Here is a 27,464-nt window from a genome sequence, read left to right on the forward strand (position 1 = left end):
GAAAACACAAAATTGAATGTAATTATTAACACAGCAGCACATTGTGCGTTTAGTTCCAGTGAGTAAGTTAAGAACATCGGATGAAAATTAAAATGTGTTTTCAAAGTCACTGGCGTCCTTAAGTAACCATTTACAGAAAATATTTGCTAAGATCAAGTGCTCAAATGTAAAGTACTTGGTCTGCAAATATGTCAGTCAATGTGTTTTGATGTGTAAAAAGAATAGTCCCCTTAGAGTGAAGAAGATTAACTAAAAAAGGAAAGCTTTCACGATTAAGGTGCCTAAACAAGCAAACACTGAATTTGACAGAATGTGGACAATAGAACAGTCACTCAGTCGTCGAAAGAAAGAGGTCATGTCGGGGTCGTCGTCCAGGGACTTGTCCTGAAAGTCAAACATGAAAGAGCTCTATCCTGAAGTCTGTGGACATCCTCCATGACATGTGACCGAGGTCAAAAGGAGGCTCCGGAGGCCGCAGCGGGGCCGCGCTCTCGCTGTAAACCCATACACACTCACGCAAGGTGCATACACACTCACATGCGCATACACAAGCAGGCACACGGTTGACTTGGACTCACTGTTGCCGCGCGCACACATTTGTCGTCAGAGTAGCAGTGTGGCCGCGTCGCGATGAAGGCGAAGCCTCGGGGGCTTTGGAGCCTGGGAGCAGAGAGCCAGGGGTCCATGGCCCGTCCTTGACCCTCCACTGGACCCCTTTGAGTGACAGAGGATGACAGATAATTAAAAAATGTTAGTCACAAATGGAACAACTGAATGGGAATGTGCTGCTGTGCAGATTGAGGTAAAGGATTTAGACGAAGTAAATAATGAAGAAAAGGTTCGTAGTAAGAAGTAAAAGTAAGGTGATAGGAGTGGAGTTGATTATTGTCACTACATGTTCCCAAGCCCATTTCTTATGTCTCTTTCTTTCTTTATCCTGTTTCTACAATTTGGCTTCATTTTGGCAACCAAAGAAAATCTTATTGTAGAAATTCGGGGCATCTGAATGGCAAATGTAAACATTTAAGTGAATCATTGTACTTCAAAATGTATGTTTAGGAAGTCCTTTACTGCTTGAATAGAATAGGTTAGTTTAACATTAGCAACACGGTGTTATTAGACTTTTCAGTTCTCTCTAGGATTTTTACATTGAACCAATGTAATAAAAAACAGTGCAAACCAAAACATTCGACAACCATGCAAACCGAAGCGGATTTAAGTGAGTCTGGTTATTTTTAATCTTTTAAATCCCCAGAATTTGTAATCCTCAGATAAGCTAAAAAATAATAAAGGTAAACCCATAGTGAAGTATTTTCGGCCATAACAATCATTGCTCTCCGCCGTCACTTGGTTCACATCCCAGTCCCGTGGATCCCACAGAGACACGGAGAACATACCCCTTTACATTCATATAAGCGCGGCAGCAGGTCCGGCCTACGGTGCAACAAACTGGCACTCGGCAGTGTTGGCGGGATCGACCTGCTCAACGTAGGCCAGGTGTGAGCTTCCAATCCTTAATGCACCATCCACGCCAACAAGTGACGTGTGCGGAGCGAGGCCCGGTGGACCAATGGAAGTATTCATTACGCTCTCACCCGCAGCCAGTGGTCTGTGTCTCTGTCACAAGCCATTACTGCCACTCGGGCCCAACAGGTGTCGGTGAATATGCCACAGATGGCGGCCAACAATTGTCATGCTTAATGGAGGCTGTATTTATGTCCCCCGCAGCTCCTGGAGTTTGGTCCCAGTTTTATTTGAGCACCTTCATGCCCCGTTTGCTAAATGAGTTACCGAAAAATAAAGAGTTAAAAAGAAGGAAGGTGACTTCTTTTAACAGAGGCTTTCTGTTCGTGAAGGTCAAATAAACAGTATAACGTGTGCTCAGATCAAGGTGAACGGCCACAGAACCAAGAAAAAGAATAAATATAACTTACTTGCCAAAAATACCAAAAAAATTCACAATTTTACATGATAGACTGTTTCACATTTGAAAGATGAGTCAAGGTGACAATTCCTATTAACTCCTACCTTTTGTCCCCCAACTTGCTGGCGAGCACGAGCTCTCTTTTGGGGTAACCGTTAGAAATCTCTCACCGACGTTTGTTGACATCCGCGAAAAACATGGCGTCTTCCCCGAAAAGCTAATGTTAGCTAACAGCTAACTGTTAGCAGTTGCCCGTGTAGTCTCGGGGAACCACCCGACATTAACTTCAGTCACTTCTTTTATAGGTTTGGTATATAAATCGAAGGTTTTAATCATCCCCATATGTTACTTTAAAAAGGCAGAGTTTTAAAAAGGAAGGCTGTAATAATTATGTTGGCCCAGAGAGAAACTCAAATGACGTCAAAGGACCAAACAGCCAATCAGATTGCGGCGACGCAACGCGCAATAAGCGTAGTGTTGCTTTTGCCACAGCACGTAAATTGTTTTAAAATCGTGGAGTAATCCATAATTATCTTAATTTATAAATTACAAAGCACCCCAAAATAAATGCATGCTGCCAGCAAGTGCCGATACCGCCGCATCTATGCGTTCTTATGGACAAAACATATTTTTGTATTACTTTCAGTCTCAGTTTGAGTAGTTCGTGCTGTTATACAGTCTTTGGCTATTAGTAACGCGTCCGGTAGACCATTGTCAAATGTGACACGTCGCGAATCCAGATTCGTTTCCTGGTTTGCGTGTTTCCACGGCAACCCTGGAGCCTGTCAACAAATCTGGAAAACGGAGACGTGGAAGATGTGACCATTGGTAAATTGGTAAAAAGCTAACGTCAACTTCTTCGAGGGTTTCTCACTCTCCAAAAATCCCCTCGTCTAGATCGGTTATGCCTATGTATGCTTCTAATAAGCATTTACACCCGCAGCGTCCGTGTGGTTTCACTTTGCAGGACACGTAGCCACGGATCCCCCCCCCCCCCCCACCCGGACGGGCACATGTTTCCAGCTGTTGCAGCCGGGAGCCCCGAGCCGCTGGAGGAAGGTGCGGACAGACAGGTGGGCTCCTCAACACTACACGATGGAGGCAGGTATGCTGCAGATGGTTGTCCACACCTGGGACATAGAGAGTAATAGTGCAGAGGGGAGGGTGTTGATAACTTCAAAGCATCGAAAGTGTAATTACTGCCGCTACAACCCCCCTTGAATCGGTACACAAATAAAGGTTGAATAAAAGTCTCACTGAAAAGAAGATGTTAAGCTGTAGGCCTAAATGGAAATTAAATATAGTGCTGTATAGTATTAAGAGAATAGGTTGGCCTATAAATACATTTTCATTAAAAACACGAGCAAAATGGACGCACTTAATCCTCACTTGTGCACTTGAGGTCATAGCATGAGCCACCGAGGCTACACTGAGCCTCGCCACTGACAGCGAGCTCACCCCCCCCCCCCCCCCCCCCCTCCCCGCAGGGCCTGACGGCGCTGCACCTGGCCTGCCTCCACGGCCAGCTGGCCGAGGTCCGGCTCCTCGTGGAGTCCGGGCGGGGCCCGATCGACTGCAGCGACCTCCAGGGTCGCCGGCCCGTCCACGTGGTCCTGTCGCCCCGGAGCTCGCCCAACACCTCCGCCTGCCTGGCGTACCTGCTGGAGCGCGGGGCCGACACCAACGCGTACGGGGGGGGGGGACCTTGTTTCGTGTTGCTCCTGTGGGGATGTTTTCACTTGAGGGAGCTGTGTTTTCTGATTTGTCTGATTTGACCAGATTTGTCTGATTTGAGCAGCACCACATGCACGGGGACGACCCCGCTGCACCTGGCCGCCACCGAAGGCCTGCTGGAGTGCACGGAGGCCCTCACGCGGGCCGGAGCCAACGTGTTGGCCCGGGACAGCATGGGACACACTCCCCTGGATGCGGCCCGCATCTTTTGTCGCAGGAAGGTGGCGAGGTAACGGGCGGTAAGAAGGGATTTCACGCAGGCACAAAGGTTTTGATCGTTAAGACTTGAGTTTTTTTTGTTTTTTTTTTCGGTGCAGGTACCTGAAAAGCTGCGTGTGGCAAGCTGAGAAAAATAAAGAAATGCAGGAGAGGAAGCTGGTTCAGACTCTGTACAGCGATCTCGTGGATATGGTCAAACTCAATGGCCTTAACAAAAAGGTGAGTTTGCATGTGGTTGGAAATGAGTCAGCATTTAGAGATTAACAGATGGAAAGGTAATGAACCCCAAAGGTTTTGGGGAAATTCTGTTGTGAAATGTGAATCAATGTTCAAATTATCTTTTTCAGAGAGAATCTGGATTCCCAGTACGTTTCAAATTTAGAATTTTAACATTTTCTAGTGAAAGGCCAGTCAGTGTTTTTAGTTCTCTCGTCATATTATGACACGTCCATTGCGTATTTGTAACACATCTAAGGAACTAACGAGACTGCGTCTGCATTTTCAGACACTTGTGGACGAGAAGATGGCAGATTGGGCGGCCAAAAAAGGCTTTCCTCCCCTAAAGGATTTCTCCCCCGGCGTCTCGGTGAGTCAGTACCACACCCAGTGCCTCCCCTCACATCAGATCGGCCCTCGTTCAAAACGTGCCAGGCGGCCATCGAAGCCGCAGTCAGGGGGTCCCCTGGAGGACAACGGCCCCTCCACCGGGCAGCCCCGGGCCTCCTCCTCCTCCTCCTCCAGACCCTGGACCATCTTCATGGGCCTCCAGCCGGAGGAACCCCTCAGAGAGCCCGACCTCCGGGACAAAGTCACGGTGTGGGGGGACCGCGGCGAGAGGCCGCCGCAGTACGCAACCGAGTGGGACGGCGCGCGTCGCCCCGCCCCCGGAGTGCCTTTGGATCTCCTGGAGAGGGTGTTGTTCCCCAGAGCCTTCCCTTCCAGGATCGCCTCGCCGCGCTCCTTCGAGCCACGGGACATAGCGGGGGTGCAGCACAGAGGACGCCCCCAGGGGCAGAGCCCCTCCCCCTGGACAGAGGTGGCCATGCACCTGGCTGAAGTACTGGAGGCGGGACACTACTGACCATCGCACTTTGTTCTGGAAGAGCTCCTGAAATGAGTAGACGCTCGGAAGAAATGCATTAAAAGACGTTTCAATATTTTATATTGAAAACGAAAGAGCATGGAGCCCTTTTTTTAGTTTTAATATAGTTTGAATATACATTTGAAAATTGAAATTATTTGCATCTTCCCTTAAATTGAAGCCTCCCTGACTACATATTCCGCCAAGACCTCAGCTCGACGTGACCAAATTAAAAATGCCACACAATCCAGACGCTACACCTCCAAAAGCGGGGGGTGAACCTCAGTGAACTGGGTCACCTGTCTCAGGTGGATCTGCACTTTCTCTGCTCTCCCCGGGGAACTGACTCGGGATCCTGGGTGAGGGCTTGTCAACAGCAGGTTGTGACTGGGAGCTGTGGCATGTCAGCTTAATGTGTGTGTGTATGTGTGTGCGCTGAGGTTTTTTTTCCTTTACTTCACACCTCAGCGGGGGTCAAAGTGCACGCTGGCCTCAACCTGGTGTGACCCAGCCACATGGGACTTGGAGAACGTGAAGTCAACCAAATAGGGCCATATATTGCGCACACACCCACACACATCTTTGATGGTGGGAAGTTCAAGGTGTGACAAAAAAAAAAGAAAATCCATCGCACTGGAAAATAAAGTAACATTGAACGGGTGAATTAAACAGATTTAATTGGAATTGACGAAGATAAGTCCCTCTATTTTTGCTTTTTATTTCAACCTGTGAAAAGAACGGTTTCATCTGACAGTTATTCCAACAAAATCATTTATTAAACATTTGTGTGCATACCAGCCTACAAACAATTGCACTCGTTAATTGGTAAAAAGAATTTCGGCTTCTTTAATAACACTTTGGAGCAGCTTTTGTCCCCCGGCACGTGGAGCTCCGGCTTCGATCTGTGGATTTATTCGTCTCACGTCGGTTAAGACTAAAAATCTTTGTGTCTTGTTTGTTACTACTGTAGTTTTTAATTGTTTTTAAATGTCCAGCTAGGTTGCAGACCGCAGCGCCGGTGATTAACGACTCCAGAGACGAGAAACGAAAGGGGGGGGGGGGGGGGGGGGGTGGGGGGGTTAGGTGTTGTAGATCAACTGAAGGCCTGAAGGATGTTTGTTCGCAGCATACTTTATAACCCCTCTTGATCGATGTGACAGGAGTATTAATATATTATATCACATTTTGTCATTAAACAGTGCGTCTGCATCGATGTGAAGTCGATTCATTACAATTTAGCGTCATTTAAAGTTCTGCGGTTCTCTAACCTTCATCTGGGGAGACTTTGAGTTCTCGGCGTCTCAATGGCGGCCAATCCCCCCCGAAAAGAAATGTTATAAGGACTTCTCTGCCAAAGTCAAAAGAGGAAGAACAGGTAGATGGTGGTTGACCGAGGACATACGCATTTAAATACCAAAGCTTAAAAAAAAATAAAAAATGATGGAGTCCAACAAGACGTTAGGGAAGCCTTGCAAAGAGGCTTCTCAAAGATCACGTGAACGCTTTAAAGACAGAGACAGAAAAACGTCCGGTGGAGAAAAAAAAAAAGCTCTCGTCTGTCCGTTGGTCCTCTTCATCTGATCTTCTTCCGCATTGGCCACTGTTTTGTTGTGAGTCCCATCCGGAAACAAATGTCCAAAGTGCGTCCTGCTTCCCCCTTGATCTCCACCTCACTCACTCGCGCGACCTCTGACCCACCCCAAACCCCCCCACCCCCCGAGTTTGAGCTCCTCAGTACATTTTCTGTCGGCTGGGCACCACTGCCTCCTTGAGGAAAGAGAAGATGAGGAGGATCCCGGACCTCTTCCCCCTCTTCCCCTTGGTGAAGTAATTGGACACCACGTCATCTGAAGAGAGAGGAGTAAAGGGCTGTTTGTTATTCTGTAAAAGCTTCTGTGCAAGGCAGGAATGTATAAAAAAAAAAGTTTAAAAATAAAGAAAAGTAAATCAAATCTATACATAATCTTGGCAAGATCAAATTAACTTAAAGTGGCATTGAAAAGTGAGCTCAGAAACCACAGTAAATGTCTCCTGCGCTACAGAACAATCTCGCTGGGCTAATATTAACCATGAGGCTAGCACTTAAGACATCTGATGAGCTTCACACGTGGACTTAAAGGGCAAAATTAACTACAACGTACTTTTGATCCTATAGAACATGCTAATGCCTCAATAGCTACCCACGCTCCAGTCAGAAGCAGCACAAGAGACCAAAAAGAAGCTCACCTCCTGGTTGCATGGTGGACGGAAGCACATTTTCCCCCGCCGACAGTGACACAAAGAAGCCGAAGGGGATCACCCACAAGCAGATGGTGAAGTAGGCCAGCACCTTGAAGCCAAACGATCACACGGGATAACTTTAGTGGCAGGAAAACCTTCAGGCAGTACACGAATATGTGACGGAATTACCTCTGAGAATGGATAATACTCTTGTGCAAAGTACTGGAAGGCCAAATAATGGTTCACCACCACCAACACTGGAGAGTGAAGAGAAAATGAAACAATGTCGGGGGGGGGAAAAAAAAACGCATCTAGGAACACGTGACCAACGAGCGGCGCACTGACCACAGGAGAGGATGAAGTTGGGGGAGCTCAGTAGTATGTAAGGGAACGTCTGCAGGAGGCCAAAGTACACCAGGTTGGTGAAGAGGCCGAGTCCAACCATCAGCATTGGGAAGCCTTCAAACAGGTAGAGGCTCGCCAGCACACCTGTCGAGAACTGGACACACACACAGTCAAACCGTTGTTTAATACACATTTCAAAACAGTTGCGTAAAGAAAATGACATCGGTCCATTTACGCTTACTCACCATTATCATGTACTTTATTATTCGACTGGTGGCTACTGTGTATTCTTCTATTAGCTCTGCCAAGTAGTACAGGCCAGCAGCTGGGTGAGGACAACAATAACAATGTGAGGAGCAAGCAGACAGGAGAGAAGAACGATAAAAGGACAGAGGCCGTCTTTGTCAAACCAAAGCTCTTACAGACAAGGGTCAATATGGCAACTAAATCTAAACACAATTTTGATGAAGAATAACAAGCAATTTAGGTTGTGATGCGTCAATTTATATAATGTGGTAGAGACAATTGGTACCTCTGAAGACGCTGTACATTTTTATGTACGGTTTATTACTAAGAGGATAGCGGTGAAACCTTTATTTAAAACTGGTTAATGATGCTTTTGTAGTTGCACCACAGATGACACCAACAGAAAATGCTGCTTCTTTTAACCGAAATCATATCTGTTGATAGATAGAGGTTTTTAAAAATCAAATTACTTTGTAAATAAATGACTCATATAAAAGGTCCAAAGATTAGCGCGTTAGAAGCCATTCATCTGATGCCCGGTGGGGATTAACCAAGAAGAAATCAATCAATGTAACGCGCTTGTATCTCCTTCTCAGAGAAGACAGCGGTGCCGAAGTAGTGTTCATTACGGTCGTAATAAACAGATGCTCTTTTGGTCTGATGTTGCTTTTGGTTTACGAGGAGTGTGACGCGACGCCCTGGCAGCTGCAGCAGGTGATACGTGGCCAGGTGACCCGCTAGCGACGTGGCTCTTCCTCGTCGTGGTGTCAAGGAGCTGCACTTTTTTTCTGCTGTGGCCGCTTGTCGAAGCCATGCGTGCAGAGTGTGTTGTGTAAGCAGCTGGTTACGCGACCTGCTGACTGAGATTGTCTCATGTAAACAGCCAACGACGGACGAACGCCCCCCCCCCCCCCCCCCCCCCCCCCTGGGTGACGTTACTGGGATTTGAGGGCACCCTTTGCTAGCTGATGCTGGCTAACTGTAACCCCTTCCCATCTAAAGACTGCGCCTGGACATCATTTTATTTTGGGTTAACAGACATTATGACCAACGTGACGTTGTCATCGTGTGATTAACCGATTAGCTCCAGCTTAAATCGATAAGACTGGCGAGAGAGAGAGAGAGAGAGAGAGAGAGAGAACGGAATGCTAGCTAAGCTTTAGCAAACACTGCAAAGGTGCTTCCCCTCTAACACTAATGCATTGTTTTACTTTTGCATAGCAATGTACAGCCGGGTAACTTTTTAAAGTGATTAAAACATTAGCATCTTAAGATAAAGTACTCGTTGGACATTTCAGTAACTTCCTGTACTAGACAAGCAAGCTAGCTAAAGATGCTATGCCTTTCCGACCCGGTCCGCTAGCATTAGCTAGCGTTTAGCTGGCTGGCTAGCTAGCACCTGCAGGGCTTTTTCTCGGCGTGCACTTACCTATCGCCAGAGTGACGAAGGATATCTGGATGACTAACGACAGCCAGCTGAGCAAATAAATAAACCACATCTCTCTGCATATGAAACCCCCCACACACACACACAGAATGTGGTGAGAACAACACAGGGAGAAAAAAAAACAGCTAGCTGGCCGCTAACTAGCGCTAATGCACCATGTAGAGCTGCGGTCGAAGTTCCTTCCCTCCGGTGCCTTCGGCGCAGGCCGAGGAGAGGAGACAAGAGGGGCTGGGCCTCCGGGAGAGGGGAGGCTTTTTTCGGGGTGAGCGCCCCCTGTGGTCGGAAGCGAAACGCAACGCTCCAGTGGCCCGTTGTTGTTGTTGGTGTGGTTGTTGTTGTGTTACGAGGGCGAGGTAACAGCTGTATCAATTCCACAGCTTGTGGAATTGATACACACGCCCTTCAGTTTCAGTATGCTTGAATATAGAGTCAGTTTCAGAACCTCCCATCTCGCTTTCATTACCTGTATGACTCCATCTCCTGCTTTCTGGCACACACAAAAACACACACACACACACACACACACACACACACACACACACACACACGTGCATTGATTCACTGACAGTGAGGGCACAGAATACATTAGTGGATCCCAAAAAGCTAACACCTTTGAGGCTGAGGAGGAAAACAATTAAACATGTATGCTGGGGAGTGAAAAGCCAGGCCTTCTAGTAAAAGGAGCTAAATAAAGTAAATATATAATGTGGAACGGTGTGAAGACACTAAAACGGTGTCTGAGTCAAAGGTGTGAGTAACTTCATATTTTGCAAAGGCTTTTAACAAAGGGAGACGGGCAGACAGATAATGTGGTGAGAGGGTGTGGTGCATGAATTCACCCATGCATGCACGCACGCACGCGTATATATACATTATCTGTGTGGAGGTGAGAAAACAAAAGGCGACCTGCCGCATTTAAAGATACTGTGAGGAGGTCACCTGAGGCTCTTATCTCAACAACACCTCTGGGTTGTTGGTGTGAGAGCTTTAATGTGCCGAAATGAATGGCCCGCCTCCGTCCTTCTGCTGGCTCGGCCCCCTTTAAGCGTTCAGACACCTCGGTTAGAGAAGTGGCCATGAGTATTCATAGCAGAGTGTTTTTTCTATGACTCTGACTGCTTTTCATCTATATTCTGTAAAATGCACTTAGATCAGATGCAACCCGGGCAGCCAAAAAGAACGACGCCGGGCATCAAGCGCGGCTCAATGAGTTTCATTTCCTTTGACACGCAACAAGTACTGGCTATTTGAAGCAGATCTGGGTTAAATGGGTTTTTTAGGGGTTTCCAAAAACGCTTCTCTTCAATGTAAACCTCTTCGTCTGGCACTCCCAGGAGGATAAATAGCTAGATTTTGAACATTATATTCACCATAACCCAAGGCTTTATTTGAACTTTTCAATATCAGCTGACATTACATTGTAAATTCAAACAAAAGCTATTCATTCAAAACACCTTGGAAGGATATAATTGGTTCTTTTGAGGCCAAAAAAAAAGAAGGAAGAAAAAAGGAATGAACAATAGCTGTCAATTTTGCTGGTTGATGATGAGAGCCGACGTCCTGATGCGAGAGTCTCTCTTCTCTCGGTTCTGTTTCAGCCTCCGGAGCACCGGCGCAGTGCCGCTCTCGCCGGCCCAGGGAGCAGCTCCTGCTGCTGGGACGCGCTGGGGACCCGCAGTGGGTTCTGACCAACAGATTACAGCAGGTCAGTCACCAATCCCCATTATAAGTATTTCCGGGGGGACAAATACGCTTTTGCTTGCAGATCAAAACTGATCTGATTGTTGCTTTTCTTTTTTACCTCTTTAGCTTTTATTTGCAATGCATTTAAGCACATTTGCAGAGAAAATACTAATGCAATTAAAAGATAAAGCATGAAGTGATAAAAAAAAAACAAAAAAACATCTGTGACGTTGAGCTGACCCCTGACCCGAAAACCACAATACACAATAACAGAATCAGACATGAAGGACAAAGAGAAACCACACACGGCGTACCCCGTGTCTGGTGCTGGTCCTCCCCCATCGCCCTCCTCCTCCTCTGGAGCACCTGCAGGAGCTCCGCTTCCCGGACGTTGCGGCCCAGTCCTCGCCTGGACGGCACCCTGCGGACCTGCTGGCGTTTCACGGAGTCCTGGTGGGTGAGAAGAGCTCGTTGAGGATGCGTTTTTTTTTTTAAATACACTGTCGGCGAATGAGCTCTGCCTTGGTGGAGGTACGTTACCAGCACTCCTTTCAACTCCAGGATGGCAGATTTTCTGTTTTCATTTCTCTTGTCCTGCCAGAAGACTTGGGAATCAGTGCAAACGGGTATATAATAAAATACAAAAATAGCAAATACGTACAGATGACTGACCTTCCACGAGCCGTCGTCGTCCTGTGAGCAGAGAAGTGGTCAGTTATCAGAGTTTATCGTTTTATTACACGTTGCATACAACGGGGATCATATACAAAGTTTTTGGGAATACGACGTGGCCACCTGCGCAATCTTCATGGGCCTCAGGACGATGCCCTTCTTTATTCTCTCCATCATCTCATCCACCGCCTTCGCCTTCATGTCCAACAACGGCGTTGCTTCTGCAAGATCAGAGACGGAGAGAAAAGACCCGTTTCAAGCCTCCAGAATCTAGAATGCAGGATTAAAGATGCATCATAAATCCCGTGATTTAAATGAAAGGGTTGACTCACTGTTTGGATCTGATTTTGTGGCTCTCTCTTTCCTCCTGCTCCTCAGGCAATCAAGGGGACTTGCCACAAAGAGAAGGGGGGGGGGGGGGATGAGGGGGTCACATTGTCATACATGGTGAAATAGTGTCTTACTATTCATAAGTATTAAAACATGCAGTCATTAAGGTGTAAAAAGCCTCTGGTACAGTATTCAAACCGACTGCCTTCAATTGAACATACTTGGTGACGGCCGTGGGGGGAGGAGGAAGAGGAGGAGGAGGAGGAGGAGGAGGAGGAGGAGGAGGAGCTGTGGCGTTCCCCTCGGGTTCTTCCTCCCTGCTCAATGATTCTTGCAGGCGTTTCACTGCAACGGAAGGTCAGCATCACAAGCTAAGAGGGCAGTCGCCAGCTAGATCCCAAAACATATTGATCCGTTTTACACGGGGGGGGGGGGGGCAGAGGAGGGCAGAGAAGCATCTGAGTGCACAGCTGGCGGTGACGTCATTCATGGATGAAAAAAAGCAGCCCAGATGTGGGTGAGGAAATCCACATCGGTGCCACTTCTTAATCATCCATCAAGTTCTAACATCTTCACGACAACACACATTAGAAGAACAACCATTGCCCCCCCCCCTCCTCCCCCCTTGTTATTATACCTTCCTCCTGGAGCTGCGCCACACAGCCGTTAGCTCCAGACAGCTGCGCCTCCAGGGCCGCCTTCTCCTCCTCGCTGCGCTGCAGCCGCGCCCTCAGGTCAGAGAGGGCGGCGGCCTCGGCGGCGGCGCCCAGACTCCCCGGACTCACCTGGAGACGGAGGGGGGGGGGGGGGGGGGGGGGGCGAAGACAGGAGCAGGGGGTCAGGAGGAAGAACCGCCCGGCACAGGAAAAAGAAAGACCCCTCGCGGCCTCCGCCCTCGACCCCCCCAACGCACCGGGTCCTGGTAGTGGCGGCGTATGTCACACAGGGCCGCGCTGACGCCGGAGATCTGCTCCAGCGCCTGCTGCAGCTGCTGCAGCGGCGGGCCGGGGGGGTCGGCGGACCCCCCCGCCGGCGTCTCTGCCTTCTGCTGCGCCAACATCTGGCGAGAGGAAAAATCGGATTTACCATAGGACACCACGCACGTCTTCGTGGTGGTCTTCCTTTATGGAAAATGTTCTTTTAAAAAGGCGAGAGCCACAATTAGAGGGAATGGGGGGGGGGGTGGGGGTCTGAATAGGTGTCTTTTTGTTTTCTCCCCCCAGCAGGTCGTCGCGATGAGTGTTTTCATCACCGCATTGAAGATGAGACACAATAGACACAGGGTGAGATGTGAGTCAAAGCAAAAACGTCTCCTCAAATAATGTCCAGCTTTGAATGAGAGCATTTTCCTGTACAGTGGGACATCTGGTCTGTGCCTGAGCTGATGGGATGTTTTTCAAAAAGGGTTACAGGTAAAGCTGTGGGTGGATTACTGGATGTCTCCCATGACACGTTATTCACACAATTCTAAACATATTTGAAGAGGCCAAATGACGTTGCAATGTGTTAAAAAACCAGCGGGTTAGAAGTAAATATATGTACGAACGAAATGAATCAGTGATGCTTTGACAACTGTAACAATACTTAAAGGATATGGATGTATTTCCCCGTGTGATTAGAAACTCCAGTGATCAGAGAGCAGGAAGCGAGAGGAAAAACGTGGTTTCAGGGCGCCGCTCCCCGTCCTCCGAGCAACACTTTTTCCCACAGCAATTAGCACAATTATTTATTTCATACACACCACAACACGGACACAACCACACAAAGAGACAAAGACAACCCCCACCCCCCCCCCCCCCTCCCTTCTCCCAAAAAAGAAACCTCCAAATTGTTTCCTGTTTTGGGGCCCTGTGTCATTATACCGTCCCATCACACAGGAGAGGTGTGAATGGCTGCTGTTTTCAAAACACACGAAAACAGACAAATAGTCGCGCACACAAGAGGCATTCAGTGCAAGGGGGGGGTGGCTCTTTTAACATGAATTGAGAGTAAAGGGGGAAGGGGGGGGTATTGTGTGAACAGTCGGGGGTCCTTTTCACAGGTAAGGACCCCCGCGAGGCGGCCCCCATTGTGCGCCCCTCCGGTAAATGGAGGACGGCGCGCACAAAGGCGACAATTGCCACACGCTCGGCGAGATATAAAGGTGTCGGGCAGAGACAGGTTGTGCTTAAAGACCACTATTCTCCTTCAGCGGCAGTGATGACCACTAATTACGGGGAAGGTAGGGGCTTAATGGGAAGGGAACAGAGAGACATTTTTTTTTGTTGAAAGAAAAGGCCTTCATTATAGGAGCAGCTGGGGCAGCAAAAAACGCCGCTGTGTGTGTGTGTGTTTGTGTGTGTTGGGCTATTTGGGGTTTTAAGTGAATCAGTGTTTGTGTACAGAAGTGTGTGTGTGTGTGTGTGTGTCTGCTTTTGTCCGAGGGAACGCTTTGCAGAGAGAGAGAGCCTGGACGCGACCAAAGTGTCATCGGTGTGAAAACGCAGAATGGAGACCCCCCCCCCCCCTCTCCTGTCCCGCCACATCACCCAACAGCCGAGGTGTGTGTGTGTGTGTGTGTGTGTGTGTGCAAGCCCCCCCCCCTTCCAAAACTCCGTCTGTTTGCCCGTAGTTTGCCCGAAGGTCAACACTCTAACACTCATGTTCCCTTCCTGTGGCACGACCTGTCACCCGCAGTATCTATAGGTGTGAATGTATGACAAAATGTTTTGTGCATTGCAGGACACACACACACACACACAGACAGACACACACACACACACACAGACGCGCTCACACCTGGTGGGCGAAGACTTCGGCGTGCTGCCGGAGGCCCTGCTCCAGCTCCAGCTTCTGAGACATTTCAGAGAACTCTTCTGTGACAAGCTGGGAGACTGCACACACACAAACACACACACACACACACACACACACACACACACACACAATTATTATTCAAAAAGGTATTTGTGAGGGCATCCGTGAGGTTTTTTAATGAAAGGGTGAGAATGAAATGCAGTGACGTGACTCGTCTGCTTAGTAAAACGAGTTCATCTGAACAACCGTCAATCAAATCTTGCCTTCAAATGGTCACATTTAGTCATTTATTGGCTCATTAAAGTTGGGCATCTTTTTCTTCAGTCCAAATAACATCCTAAATACAAACACTGTGTTGACCTGGCAGCAGACACCTCAGCGGCAGATAAAAGCAGATCTAATGAGGCTGAAATGACCCCTTTGGACTGTAGGTTGGATGAAACTTAAAACGGGGATGATGGAAATTTGAAATTTTGGGATATAAAAAAGATTATTGAAGGCTTAGTCATGGAAACATTTATTAGCCGCAATCCACATTGAATGAGGACTCACCACGTTTGATTTTATTCATGGTCTTGTTCTGATGGCTCATTTTCCTCAGTATGGCCTCTTTCTCCTCGACCTCCTGGACGAGCTAAGAGAAAAGGTCTGCGATAAGACTACAGGAACACACACACACACACACACACACACACACGCACACACGGACACACGCACACACGGACACACACACATACGGACACACACACACACACACACGGTGATGTACCTGCTCTCTCAGTTGGACCCGCTCTTTGGTCAGATCCTCCACTTTTTGCTCAAGCAGCAGCTTGTCAGCTAACAGAGCGTCCACTGATGCCTGCAGCTCTGACACACACACACACACACACACACACACACAATCCAAAAAGTAATCCATATGCTTAATCTGATTTTAGCTCGCCCATCGGGAATCAGGAATCTGGAAACATTTATGACGATAACATGTCAGACATACATGTGACTTGGCGTACCAATGGTACACATCTGATGACGCGATGTTTCGGAGTTTTTAAGGAATTATACATTTGAGATATATTTTGAACCCGCGTTGCACCAACCTGCTATCTGAGCCTGATTGTCCAGCAGCAGCCTCTCTCCGCCAAAACCATCGACCTCATCTCCGTCCGCCGCGGGGTCGGCCCCCGGGTCGAGGGTCGCGGCGGCCAAGTTTTCGGGCAGCTCGGGGATGAGCGGCATCGTCGTCGTCGTCATCATCTGGCTCGTCCGCTTCAGCACTCTGTTCTCCTTGGTCACCTAGGCAACGGAGGAGGTTTGTAAGTACCGGGATGAAAATGACTCCGGTTGGATTATGTGATCTTTACGGTGGCGCGAAGCGGCTTCTCGCTTCAGCCTCTTGCGAAAGGAGAGCGTTGGATGAAAAGGACCAACAGCAAGGAGACGCACTCTGACAGCGAACGCCTCGGCACTCTCCCTGCAGGAGCGCTCAATCTGGAACTGCACCTCCAGAACATTTATCTCTTTCAAGAGCTGATTGGAGACTGGAGACACAAGGAGAAGAGTTGCCGCAGAGCAAATTGCATAGAACCAAACCGGACACTTTTGATGTTAAAGTGCTCGAGTAACGTTATTCTCGAGTTAGAGCTCAATGCAATTATGGGGCGGATTGCGCAACACCTTAATGGGCCCGAATGTGGACAAGAAGGCGGAGAAGATAGTAATAATTCTCACCTTCCTCTAGTTCAGAGAGACGCTGATTGGCTTCATCCCTCTGAATTTCCAGGATCTCAAACTTATGAACATAAAACGTCATCAAGCAAACAAACAAACAAACGACAAGCAAAACAGAGAGGAAAGAGAGGACAACGAATTCATTTTATTGACATTAGTTCACCGTTAATGACCTGAATGACATGACGACATAATGAATGTAGTCCTGTCATTTGGTCTTCAACTTATTTTTTTACTTAAAATATGTGAGCTGTGAGGGCAGAATAAAACTTTTACTCCGGTTAAACCTACAAGATCAACATGTACATCAAAATGTAAATATTTCTGCATGTTAATTGTCACTATTGCACATCACAAAGCGGCATTAAGCCACCATTTTCCCGGATGAATACCTGAATGTCTCCCTCATCTTCGGATGATGAACCCCCCTCTGTGTCCAACTCTGTGGAGGGGGGGGAAGGATCTTATCAAAAGGGCGGGGGGGTGACCACAGAGACCAGAAGAGAAATCAAACCTCCTCACATCCTGTCGGCGAGAGGAACCTCTGAGGGCCTCGCCGAGAGCGGAATACAGGAAGCGAAAATCACGGGAGGAGCATTAAAACCACGCCTCACCTTCTGTGGCCCCCGACTCGAGAGTCTCTACCTGCTGTAAAAGTTTTACATTTGTGTATATGTTTGTGTACTTAACTCTTGAGAAGAGCAAGGCTAGCTGTATGTCCCGGTTTCCTGTCTGTTGTGCTAAGCTAAGCTAACTCGGGCTGATGTTGCAACCGAAATCTATGGGTGAAGTGTGAAAAGCATCCCTTTTGGGTCGTGGTGAACGCCAAGGTGAACAAGTCTTTATGCTAAGCTAAGCTAAGCTAACTCGGGCTGATGTTGCAACCGAAATCTATGGGTGAAGTGTGAAAAGCATCCCTTTTGGGTCGTGGTGAACGCCAAGGTGAACAAGTCTCTATGCTAAGCTAAGCTAAGCTTTCTTTTCCTGGGACTGGTGATATTCGCCGATCACAGTTATAAAAATGTTACAATACAACAAACCTCCACTATTTAGGAAGGCGCTCGATGATCTTACTCACAATAAATGGCATAATTTTGTCACGGTACCGTAAAGGTCATCATGTGACTAATACACGATCTCAGGGGCAGTTTCCTTCCACGTGATCCGGTCTTACCTGGCGCTGCCCACATCCTGCTCAGTCGGCACAGATTTCAAGCTCGTGGCGCCTCGAAAAAACCCAACGACAAAAACCCCGTCTTTTCTGTCTGAGCAGCAGCCTGCTTGCTATTTAGGAAGCGAGTGGGAATCACGACTCGAACCCTCCCCCCACTGCCTCCGTTTTGAAAAGAGGAACCTTTTTTCCCTCCACTGGCCCAAAAGGCCATTTTTAGCACAACAGTTTAATATGGAATTGAATGCGAACAAATGGGTTTGTGTCTGTTTGATCGACACAGATGTGTCATTTTCTATATGAATACGAATCCCGTTTGCTTCTTGGTGTCACGAGTAAGTAAGTCGACGATGTGTTTGAACTTTCCACCCCCCATCCCCATCCCCCCCCCCCCCCCCCCCCCTTCTCACGCAGTGAAAAGAGGAAAATGCAGCCTGTGTCCAAGCATGTGGTCTCTAAAGGGAAGACACTGTCTCTCCACTGCAAGATCAACGTCACTCAAGCGGCCGGAGCTAAAGCAAAGACGCTTTTATTCCCGCCATTAGGGTCCGTGGTCCGGGGTTCACGGCCTCTGAATCAGAACCTGACATGGGAACCGAAATTCTGGCCCGATAATTCTGGAGCTGACGGGGGGGGGGGGGGAACAGCGGCGATGCCGATGCTGGCACACATTTCTCCAGCGTGAACCGATTTACACAAGGCGCCACGTTTCATGAATTCGTCGGGCCTCCGCGGAGTTTGTTTCAGTGTTTTTGGTTTGATTTCGGATTTCCTGCGACTGTGCAGGGGGTTCGGGCCGGGGTTAAGTAGCGCCTGCATGACAGCACATCAAACTCACATATGCTTCATTGTATTGAAGGAAAAAAGTCATAAATAAATACAAACGTGCACACGGTGCTGAAAATGAAATGAAATATTCACTTAACATTCACATTTGGAGCTCGTAACAGCGGCCTTGAGCGGCCTCCTTTAAAAGCTTGAATGTACATTTTGAGTACACACAATTAACTATGTTTAATCATTCCTGGTGAAAATATGTCTAATCTAAAAAATAAAAAGACCTCATTCAGATTTGGGCTTTTGAATCCCCTGCATCGTGACTGAAGGATAAAATGCTGCAGGGTTTCATGCTGGTGACGTCCTTGTAATTTGATGAGTCTTTTCTCTCCTATTGTGTTGCTCTCTTTGCAGGAACCATCTGAGCCCCCAAAACCCCCTCCAGCCCGTCACCCCGACCTTTGCTAACGATTCGTCCACATGGTAAAGGTTGAAATTGTCACTTAAGATCGGCTGTTGTCGGGCGTTTCCTGCATTGTCGGAAGACTCCTTGTTAACACTTGATATTTTTAAAATCCTTTTGAGGCATGTCGTATTTTTTCCAACAAGGTTTTTTTTTTCAACAGTATGACAGGCTTTTTAATCAATTTATTTTTTGATGATTTTCATCAATAAGTCCTATTTAGCATTCAGTGTACTGACATCAAAAAATGTGTGACCCACTGTAAAACAAATACAGCATTTCTCTTTATTTAATGTGTAGTTTTGCAATTATGAAATAACATTACATAAAAGCAACTGAACTTCCTCAGCGGGGGATTTATAAAATCCCGGATACAGCCCTGGTTGTAGAAATAATGAATTGTGCTCAATAAGCTGCATGTGTTGAAGGCTTGGTCTGATATTACGTTAAAGGGTTAAACCTATTTCTTCAAAACGTTAGACCTACGTAGATAGATCAAGAAAAGAGAAAAGACCGACATGTCTGAGGTGTAAAAACAAACGGCTGATGTTTATCTAACGTTTTTACGTCGAGGCGTGACTCAAAACGTTACTGTCAGAAGTGGGATTCGAACCCACGCCTCCAGGGGAGACTGCGACCTGAACGCAGCGCCTTAGACCGCTCGGCCATCCTGACTTGTTGCAGTGCGCGTCTACTGTCATTAATAAAGACATCTTCCGCGAATCGCTCATTTTGTTACGTTTTTGATATGTATGAACAATATTTGTTACGTTGCTACGATCGGTTAGCTACGTCACAGAGGAAAGTACATTTTTATTTTTATTTTACTAGACCCATACCTCCCCCTCTTGAAGATTTTTCGGCAGAATTACGTTACTTGGTAAGATAACGCTGTGTCATGTGGCTGGAAATAGAACTAAAATAAATAATTAAACATATTGCATTCGTGGTCTGTATTTCACTGATAGGAGTCCAAGATGAAAAATAGTTATTTTAATGTGTTGCCTTTTTTTTATAACTGCAGGCAGGATATACATTACAATAAATATTATTTCACTTGGTAATTTCCGGTTTGAGAACACCACAACTATATTTAAAGACACATGCACACATTGAAGAAAGAGGAATATTACATGTCTTTTTTTTAGGTATATACAATTAACAGAATACTATGATACAATTAATCACTTTTCTTTATTCAGAATTATTATTTTAATTTGAATTGATCTATAAAGGGCTTTCTTCATTGGAAACCATGATAACGGTCGTCCCAAACTCTACTGCAGATTAAGAAAATAAAATATAAAACAGCCTGCAGCTGAAAGCCCGGCCTGCTGGCCTCGTCTACAGCTCCGCCGTGACTGGCTGGGCCACAATCTCAAACCTGGCAACCCCTCCCTCGTCTGCGTGCACACATGCAGACAGAGGTTTAATGAAGGTAGGTTCACCACACAACACCAGCATCTGGTTGTTCCATGCTTGTGATTATCTGCTCAAATCTGCCGGTGTAAAATGAGCAACAACAACAACAACAACAAAAAAATCCAAAAGGAAAATGTAGCAAAGGGGGAGAGAGAGAGAGAGAGAGAGAGAGAGAGAGAGACCGACTCACACCAACAAGCTCACCTGCTCCGGCTCTGGCGTACTCAGCACTAATGACTGATTGGATTATCCGGGCTTTTAGCAGCTCCACAGCTGCAGCAGACGGAGGAGCTAACCTGCAAAGGCCAAGCTGGGGTCAACAAGGGGTCGCGGCCTTTGCAATAAGACAAGGCAGGGCCAAGAGGATCTCTTTTTTTTTGCAGAATGTTGACAGACATGGAGAGCAGGATGCAGGGGGGAGAGGAGGGTGGGAGACGGGATGCGCTGTGACAGAAGAGCCTCGCAGACACTGCTGGCCTCCTTGTGACTCCGCTGCGCGCTGGAAACACATGCGCCATCCACTCTCCTATTTTCTATCTCACACTTTTCTCCCCCCAAAAAACGTGAACGAGCCATTACCATTTGTCCAAACAAACCTCGGAACACAGAGGCGAAACATTTCCCCCGTGACCCCAAACTACCCTTTAATCATCTGTCACGAGCCAGCCCGGGATTTCTGTACTCACTCGATGGGATATTTAATGTGTGGACCACGTTCGTGGCTAACGGTGCTAACGGTGCTAACGGTGAGAACTGCAGCCACAGCGCTGGGCCGAGCTATAACGGCGTTGTCAGGGGCAACCGCGGGTGTCTCTGCGCGTGGTGTACATTTCTTTTGTTGTTTGTTTTGTTACTTTCTATGCTTATACTTGTACTTACTTATATCTGTACATCTGACAAACCCGAATGAGTCCAATGGGGATCAATGAAGTCGCATCTCAGGGTGCATAAGAGTCCGCGCTACGCCGGTGCAGAAGACCTATGGATATCTGAGGCCGCGGATGTAAATAAACGAGTACCACAGTGGAGAGTAGCGGCCTGTGAGTACATTTCCCACAGGGAGTGTGTCTCCGCGTTAGTTTAGACCAAGAGGTCACTTACTCACTCTGTTTGAGTGAGTAAGTGACAATGCGCTCGGCGCACATTAGACACAAATCTTGCGTTTGCAGCTCACTGATCCACTCAACCGAGGGGGAAGATTCACAGACTCAAGTATGGTGGCGGCTGTCACCAATTATCCTGCAAACATTTCACACCGCAGAGCCAAAAATATTAGTGTGGATTTTTTTTAAATGGAAATGAGGTAAATTGAATATTTAGAAGTTTATTAAATGAATAATTTCAATTTATTTAAGAATATTTAACAATGTTGTTGTGCACCTGCTTTCATGCTGAGACTAAATTATAGAACGGAATTGAGCAGTTTTTTTCTTTTTTTAATTAAAATAGTACCATTTCAGAATCTTTTAATGAATACTTTTGATATTAATGATATTTACTCTGGTTTTGGACCATTTTACCAATACTCTGACTAACCTTTTTGGATTATCTTTAAAATGGATGGTAGTACATTTAATAGAAAAGACACAAGGATACTAAATTAAATAATGATAACAATAATAATTTGTTTGGCTGAGTGATTTAGCCTAACAAAGGAAAAGCGATGTAAATCAGCTAAAGATTTAAAAGCAGTGATTCACGATGTGTCCTCGCAGAAAAAGGCCCACAGCTTCCACCTTTCAACAGGAAACAAAACCCCACACTAAGCTGGTGGTTTTTCCCCCCTGAGGTCTGTAGGTGTCACTCTAACTCTGTGATCTGCCACCTGTTGCTCCGCCGCGGCTCTTCAACGGGGTTCATCCTCCAGCGCTGGGCCACAGATCTTTGGTGCAGGGTGAAACGTCACAAAATGAAAATAACTACAATCCAAACAAACGATCACAATAAAAAAAAATCACAGTTTACAGAACAAACAACACGTCACAGAACACGGCCACTGGACGCCCAGCAGGAAAGTAGCAGACACGCCGTCAGCGTGTCCCGGGCACTGCAGGCTACATCACCGTCTGGCTGAGGTGATGTCACAGGGGAGGGGGGGTAGTGGGGGGCGCCACGTCTGCTGCACCCGGCTCGACGTGGCACAGACGGGCCCGACTGCCTGTCTGCCTGTGTCACGGCGGGAGAGGAAGCCGGGTGTCTGGCCATGGTGGGCACACAGTGGCACAGTGTGCAGCTGGACACACACACACACACACACACACACACACACACACACACACGCACACACACAGGCATTCACACACACAGCTGATGTGATAGAAGCATTTGTCTGTCTGGGAATTAGCAGCATAAATCAGCATAATTGTCTTTGTTACAACAAAATAATGATTTCATCACCTCTTCTTCTTAAATCACAACTTTCTGTATACGTTTAGTCGCCTCACCTTGATTGCTGCTTATTTTTCCCCTCGATAAGCGTCGGGGGGCCAATTTGTTCTTATCAGTGTGGAACATCGTTTGACATCAATTACCTGATTGCTCTGCCCGCGCTCTTATTCCTCCTGAATGTTCTACATGCAATCACATCATTTCTGTTTGGATTACAATGGTCTCAAATTGATATCCTAATTTCTCTTTTCAATGCAAATAGAGACATTTAAATGAGCCTACAGGAGTTTAAGCTTTATGTTGAACCAGTGAAGAGATTATTAATATGGTTCTCTCGAATGGCAAAGGTCAAGCACAGGGCTGTCCATATATACATATAAGTATCTATATATTTATATTTATATACGCAACCAGGGATGAGAACAAATATTTGATTAAAACGTGTTAGTTTATTACTGGCATTAAGCCGGTCACATCCCTTGCCTTCATTTCTCTCATCCTTGCAGTGCTCTCGTTCGACTTTGTGTGAAAAAGGGAAAATGGGAGGCATGAAAAAAATCGGAGGCCACACCCATTTCTCCCCCTGTTTTCCTCTCGCCATCCCATCGGCGTGCCATCCCATCTTCTATTTCTCATGCCGGCCATTTCCTCTCACCTAAATCTCTTTTCATTCTTTTCGATCGATTTAGTCTTTGTTCCTCTATTTTTCAATCCTGTTTCTTAAATTATTCTTAAATTCCTGAAGCGCGTTGCTTTCCCTCAAACCCCCTTTCCATGAAACATCCCTTCCTCAATATTTCCATCCTCCCCCCCCTCCCTTCCCAAACTTCTTCACCTCCTCTTCAGCAACATATCTCTCCCAAAACTACCTATCTGTTCCTTTTTTTTCTTTCTTTCATCTTTTCTCCTTCCTCTCCTCGTCCTCCTCTCTGTGCAGCTGCTGGGGCCCTTCCATTAGTCCCAACACGCAGAGGCACTGATTCTGTAAAGGTCGTGACCCCTCGCAGCGGGCTTCGCCAGGGCTTAGTCCTACACACTTGCACATCTGCGTGCCCCGGGATGCCCACTGCATGCACTGCACCCCCCCTCCCCCCCTTTCCTTTACGCAACACCCACACACACTTGTGTCAGCAGAGGACACTGTATGTACATAGTGCAACGTGCACACTCACACTCTCTCACACACACACACACACAACTCTGGGCCGCTTTCATCATTCTGACAGGTCCAAACCCCTCCCTCGACAACACCAACTGACTGCACAGCTGCTGTGGTTGTAAGTGTGTGTGTGTGTGTGTGTGAGTCATATGTGTTGTGGGAGAAATCCTGCTTAATTGGACTGCTGCAGGCTTGGGAAAGACCCACATTCACTCTCCTTTTCTGGCCCTTCTCTCTCTCTCTCTTTGTGTTTTCGTTCGTCCACCTGCCCTCTATAACACTATAATCTTTATAATCCTGCGTTCCTATGATCAACAGCAGTGTTTGTACAGTAAGCTGCGCGGCTGCAGCAAATTGAAGGTGCGCTTTGGGATGCGACAACGAGAACAACAACAAAAAGTTCAAAAAAGGGCAAAGTTGCCAATTGCCATCCGCACCATCGGCAACCGGGCGGTTGCATTTAGCCTCGGCTGCAGGTGCGCACCCCGGGGTCTTGAATCTTTGAATTGGAACCACGGTGCCACGCTTTAAAAATGTTCTTATTGCTAATTTACAATTATCTCAATGCTTTTGGGGGTGAACTGTGAGAACTGTGTGGAACGCCTTCTGAGTTCCTGCAGACTCTGCAGATTTCCACACTGGAAAACAACACCCCCCCCCCCCTTCCTCCCTTTTTTTTTTACCACCAGTACGTCTTCATCTGACTTCACCGCTGTGTTCGTCCACTGAACGTCTCGTCTCTCATCCTTCCCCTTTTCATCCACCCTCCCTCCCCCCACCTTCCCCCCCCTACCCCCCCCCCCTCCCCCCTCGTCCCGAGTCCGTCGCCGGTCACTGTAACCCCGGCTGCAACTTTGCTTCCCGGCCCCCTTTTGTGGTCGGGGACAAAGGGGGCGGTGCCCTCTCGCAGGCTATGTTACAGGCTGTCACATGAGGCGGACACTCTGGGACGGCCCAGCGTTATCTGCTGTGACAACTCAGATTACTTCCACGGCCTCCCATCTGATCAGCACATCCAATTCAATTAGTGGCAATTAGTCCTGGTCCTCCCCAGACCCCCCCCCCCCCCTTTGCCGAACTCGACCCGGCAGGGCCGGCTGGTGAACAACTTCGGAGCGACTTGTAGCTCCCACCCTCCTTCATCCCCCAATTACACACCCCCCCCCTCTCCTCCCTCGCCTGCCCCCCCCCCCAAACACACCCACACAATGAGTCATTCACACATTTGTGCTCATATTCCCCGTCAGAGCACATATTCAAAGTGACACATCACACACAGGAACCACAGCTTCCTGCTCACCAGCTCCCACACATCCCAACGGGCAGCGGCAGCGCAGAGGGACGCACTTGGATGCTACACTTGCTAGAAGAAGACGTCTGTGCCGACAAAGGATCAAAGGCGTGACGCAGAGTGAGGGGCGAACACCGAGATTTATCGCCTTACTTTTGCCGCATTCCGCGAGCAAAAAGAGGCAAGAATTGTATTTAGAATAAATGTTGACGGATTTCATAATGTCGAGTTAAAAGCAAATCGATCTGTACACAAAGGAAAACTTCTTTTCAGCTTTCGTCTCACATCAATCACCTGGAGACCAGCCCCCCCACCCCACTCCACCCCCCCCATAGTGGGCCTCCAGACGCACAGTTTAGAGGCACAAAAAAACACATTCAAACAGCCAGAATAGTTGAGAGAACACGGCAGAAAAACCAATGCCCTCTGGTCCGTGGAACCCCTTTTGTGTGCCGCCAGCCCCCCCCCCTTTTCCCTCCCCCCCCCCCATCCATGCTCACCCCTTTCCTCACCCGTCCTCGCCCCCCCCCCCTCCCTTGCTGTGGGCCCGCGCACCACCTGGCCTTCGCAAATTAGGGCCCCGGAGAGAAAAGCGGGGATGCGTGGTGGAGCGAGGGAAGGGGGGGGCGGGGGTGGGGGGGTGTGAGGGGGGGGGGGGGGGGGCGTTTGGTCGACGGGGTCTTTCAGCATTCCGATGGAGCAAAAAGTTAATGACGGCTCTATTGTGTTGTGAGAAAAACTGGCCGGAGGGGAGATGTGTTGCAGGGAATCACGGCCTGTGCCAGTGAGCAGTGACAAAAGGGGGGGGGCCGTCCATAAGCAGGCATTGGGGGGGGTTTCGTCCATGTTTATATCGCTTACACGATCGCCTCGTATGGCGCCGACAGGGTGCACTCGCTCATCCTCGCTCCTGAGACAATGCAAATTTGTTGTTTTAAATTATCACTTTGTCCTCCGGACACAAACACTTCGAGGTTATCGAGAAAAGCCCCGGTGGGTTTTTTTGTCGTTGTCCGTTGATCTTTAAATCGTATCCAATTCGCTTTCTCGCTCCTTAACTCCCCCCCCCCACCCCCCACTCGCCTCCTCCCTCATAAAGGCCGCCTTAATGCACCCTTAATGCGTGCTGACAGCTTCCCTCCTTAATTGGTGATCACACCCAGATGGATGGTTCCTTACTTTGCAGTTCCCAATAAAGCCAGGCAGCTCGAGGTGGGGGGGGGGGGGTTAACGGGGGGGGGGGGGGGGGAGGTGGGGGGGGTGGGAGCTGAGGGGGAGATCCTTGATTTGTTGGTTATAGATACAAGAGCAGTAAACACCTGAAGGCATGGGACGGTTTGACCGTGCCTTTGTTCACGCGTCCGTCTGAAAGGCAGAGAGGGGCCCCTCCTCTTCCTCGCCCCCCCCCCCCCCCCCCCCCTCCTCCTCCAACCTCTCTTCCGCTTCCCCGGATAATCCCGTCCCCCCTGCTCCGGCTCTCTCACTAGCTCCCTCTGTTTTTGGTCCGGCCCGACAACAAAAAACACTCAATGACTGAGTGTGTGTGTGTGTGTGTGTGTGTGAGTGTGTGTGTGTTGGCGAGTAAACGATCGTCTCGTGTGCGTTTGTGTCTTTTCCCTTTTCCATTGACTCGACAGATTGCTGCAGTCCGACTGGGTCGAAGCGTGAATGGAGGCAAAGAAGGACGTGAAGTTCCCGAGGTTATAGGTTACCATCCGGAGGGGAGCCCTCGGCTCATGTGTGGTCGTTTCCATTGGGGAGGACACAAATAGGGTGGCGCACCGGGGTCGAGGTTGGAGACCCCCCCGGTTACTAATGAGGGCAACCTGCAGTGACCCCCCCCCCCCCCCCCCCCCACCCCCCCCCCGAGGGTGCAGAGGGTCGAGCCCGATGGATGAGCCGAGTGTGAAAGCAAGATTTGAAAATAAGACGTTTTATTTTCACGAAGGCGGGAAGGTAAAAGTTAGTTTGATTAGCGTAAAGCGCAGTTCATGAAGCATTACGTTTTTACCAATAATTTCTTAAAATACCACCATATATAGCAAAATTGCACATGTCGTTTTAAATAATTCAATTAATTTTGTATAGCGCCAAAATCACATATGAAAAATTAACCCTAAGAGGGCTTTGAAATCTGTAAACATGCGACATCTTCTGTCGCCACAATAAATACACAAAAAAATACTTTAACTGGGAGAAAAAAAGGAAGAAAGAGAGTGATCTCTCTCCCCCTGGGCAGCACATGTCATCGAATAACGTACAAATTAACACAAACACACGTGAAATCATTGATCTTATTCATGAACAGGGTCATCAAGCATCTACATGTCAGGCTTTGTGCGTTGCACAGAAGTACGCACAAAAC

At 48.0% G+C, this 27,464-nt stretch overlaps 3 protein-coding genes and 1 non-coding gene across 4 annotated transcripts; 1 reads left to right on the forward strand and 3 right to left on the reverse strand.

Moving 5' to 3' along the window:
• Positions 1-2,891: 2,891 nt before the first annotated feature.
• ankrd53 (ankyrin repeat domain 53) lies at positions 2,892-5,869 on the forward strand. The gene is made up of 5 exons (XM_037480566.2): positions 2,892-2,997; positions 3,412-3,611; positions 3,723-3,887; positions 3,976-4,096; positions 4,383-5,869. Exons 1-5 carry the CDS (start codon positions 2,938-2,940, stop codon positions 4,956-4,958), a joined length of 1,122 nt encoding a protein of 373 aa, XP_037336463.2. The 5' UTR covers positions 2,892-2,937; the 3' UTR covers positions 4,959-5,869.
• A 486-nt stretch (positions 5,870-6,355) lies between these two features.
• Positions 6,356-9,427, reverse strand: tex261 (testis expressed 261). The gene is made up of 6 exons (XM_037480567.2): positions 9,199-9,427; positions 7,769-7,848; positions 7,524-7,677; positions 7,368-7,435; positions 7,185-7,287; positions 6,356-6,805 (listed from the first exon to the last, which is right to left on the reverse strand). The coding sequence occupies exons 1-6, from the start codon at positions 9,266-9,268 to the stop codon at positions 6,690-6,692; spliced, it is 591 nt and encodes a 196-aa protein (XP_037336464.1). The 5' UTR covers positions 9,269-9,427; the 3' UTR covers positions 6,356-6,689.
• A 1,080-nt stretch (positions 9,428-10,507) lies between these two features.
• Positions 10,508-17,739, reverse strand: shtn2 (shootin 2). Its single transcript, XM_037479335.2, has 17 exons — positions 17,603-17,739; positions 16,821-16,870; positions 16,429-16,489; positions 16,144-16,238; positions 15,798-15,993; positions 15,467-15,564; positions 15,250-15,331; positions 14,680-14,774; positions 12,815-12,961; positions 12,539-12,686; positions 12,123-12,246; positions 11,904-11,962; positions 11,695-11,792; positions 11,572-11,592; positions 11,440-11,493; positions 11,214-11,349; positions 10,508-10,900 (listed from the first exon to the last, which is right to left on the reverse strand). Exons 1-17 carry the CDS (start codon positions 17,616-17,618, stop codon positions 10,743-10,745), a joined length of 1,638 nt encoding a protein of 545 aa, XP_037335232.2. The 5' UTR covers positions 17,619-17,739; the 3' UTR covers positions 10,508-10,742.
• Positions 17,740-19,431: 1,692 nt separating this feature from the next.
• On the reverse strand, positions 19,432-19,514 carry trnal-cag (transfer RNA leucine (anticodon CAG)). The gene has a single exon. It is a non-coding gene; the product is annotated as a tRNA-Leu (tRNA).
• Positions 19,515-27,464: the final 7,950 nt, after the last annotated feature.

This window comes from Pungitius pungitius, chromosome 1, assembly GCF_949316345.1.
Source record: "Pungitius pungitius chromosome 1, fPunPun2.1, whole genome shotgun sequence".
Taxonomy (NCBI): domain Eukaryota; kingdom Metazoa; phylum Chordata; class Actinopteri; order Perciformes; family Gasterosteidae; genus Pungitius; species Pungitius pungitius.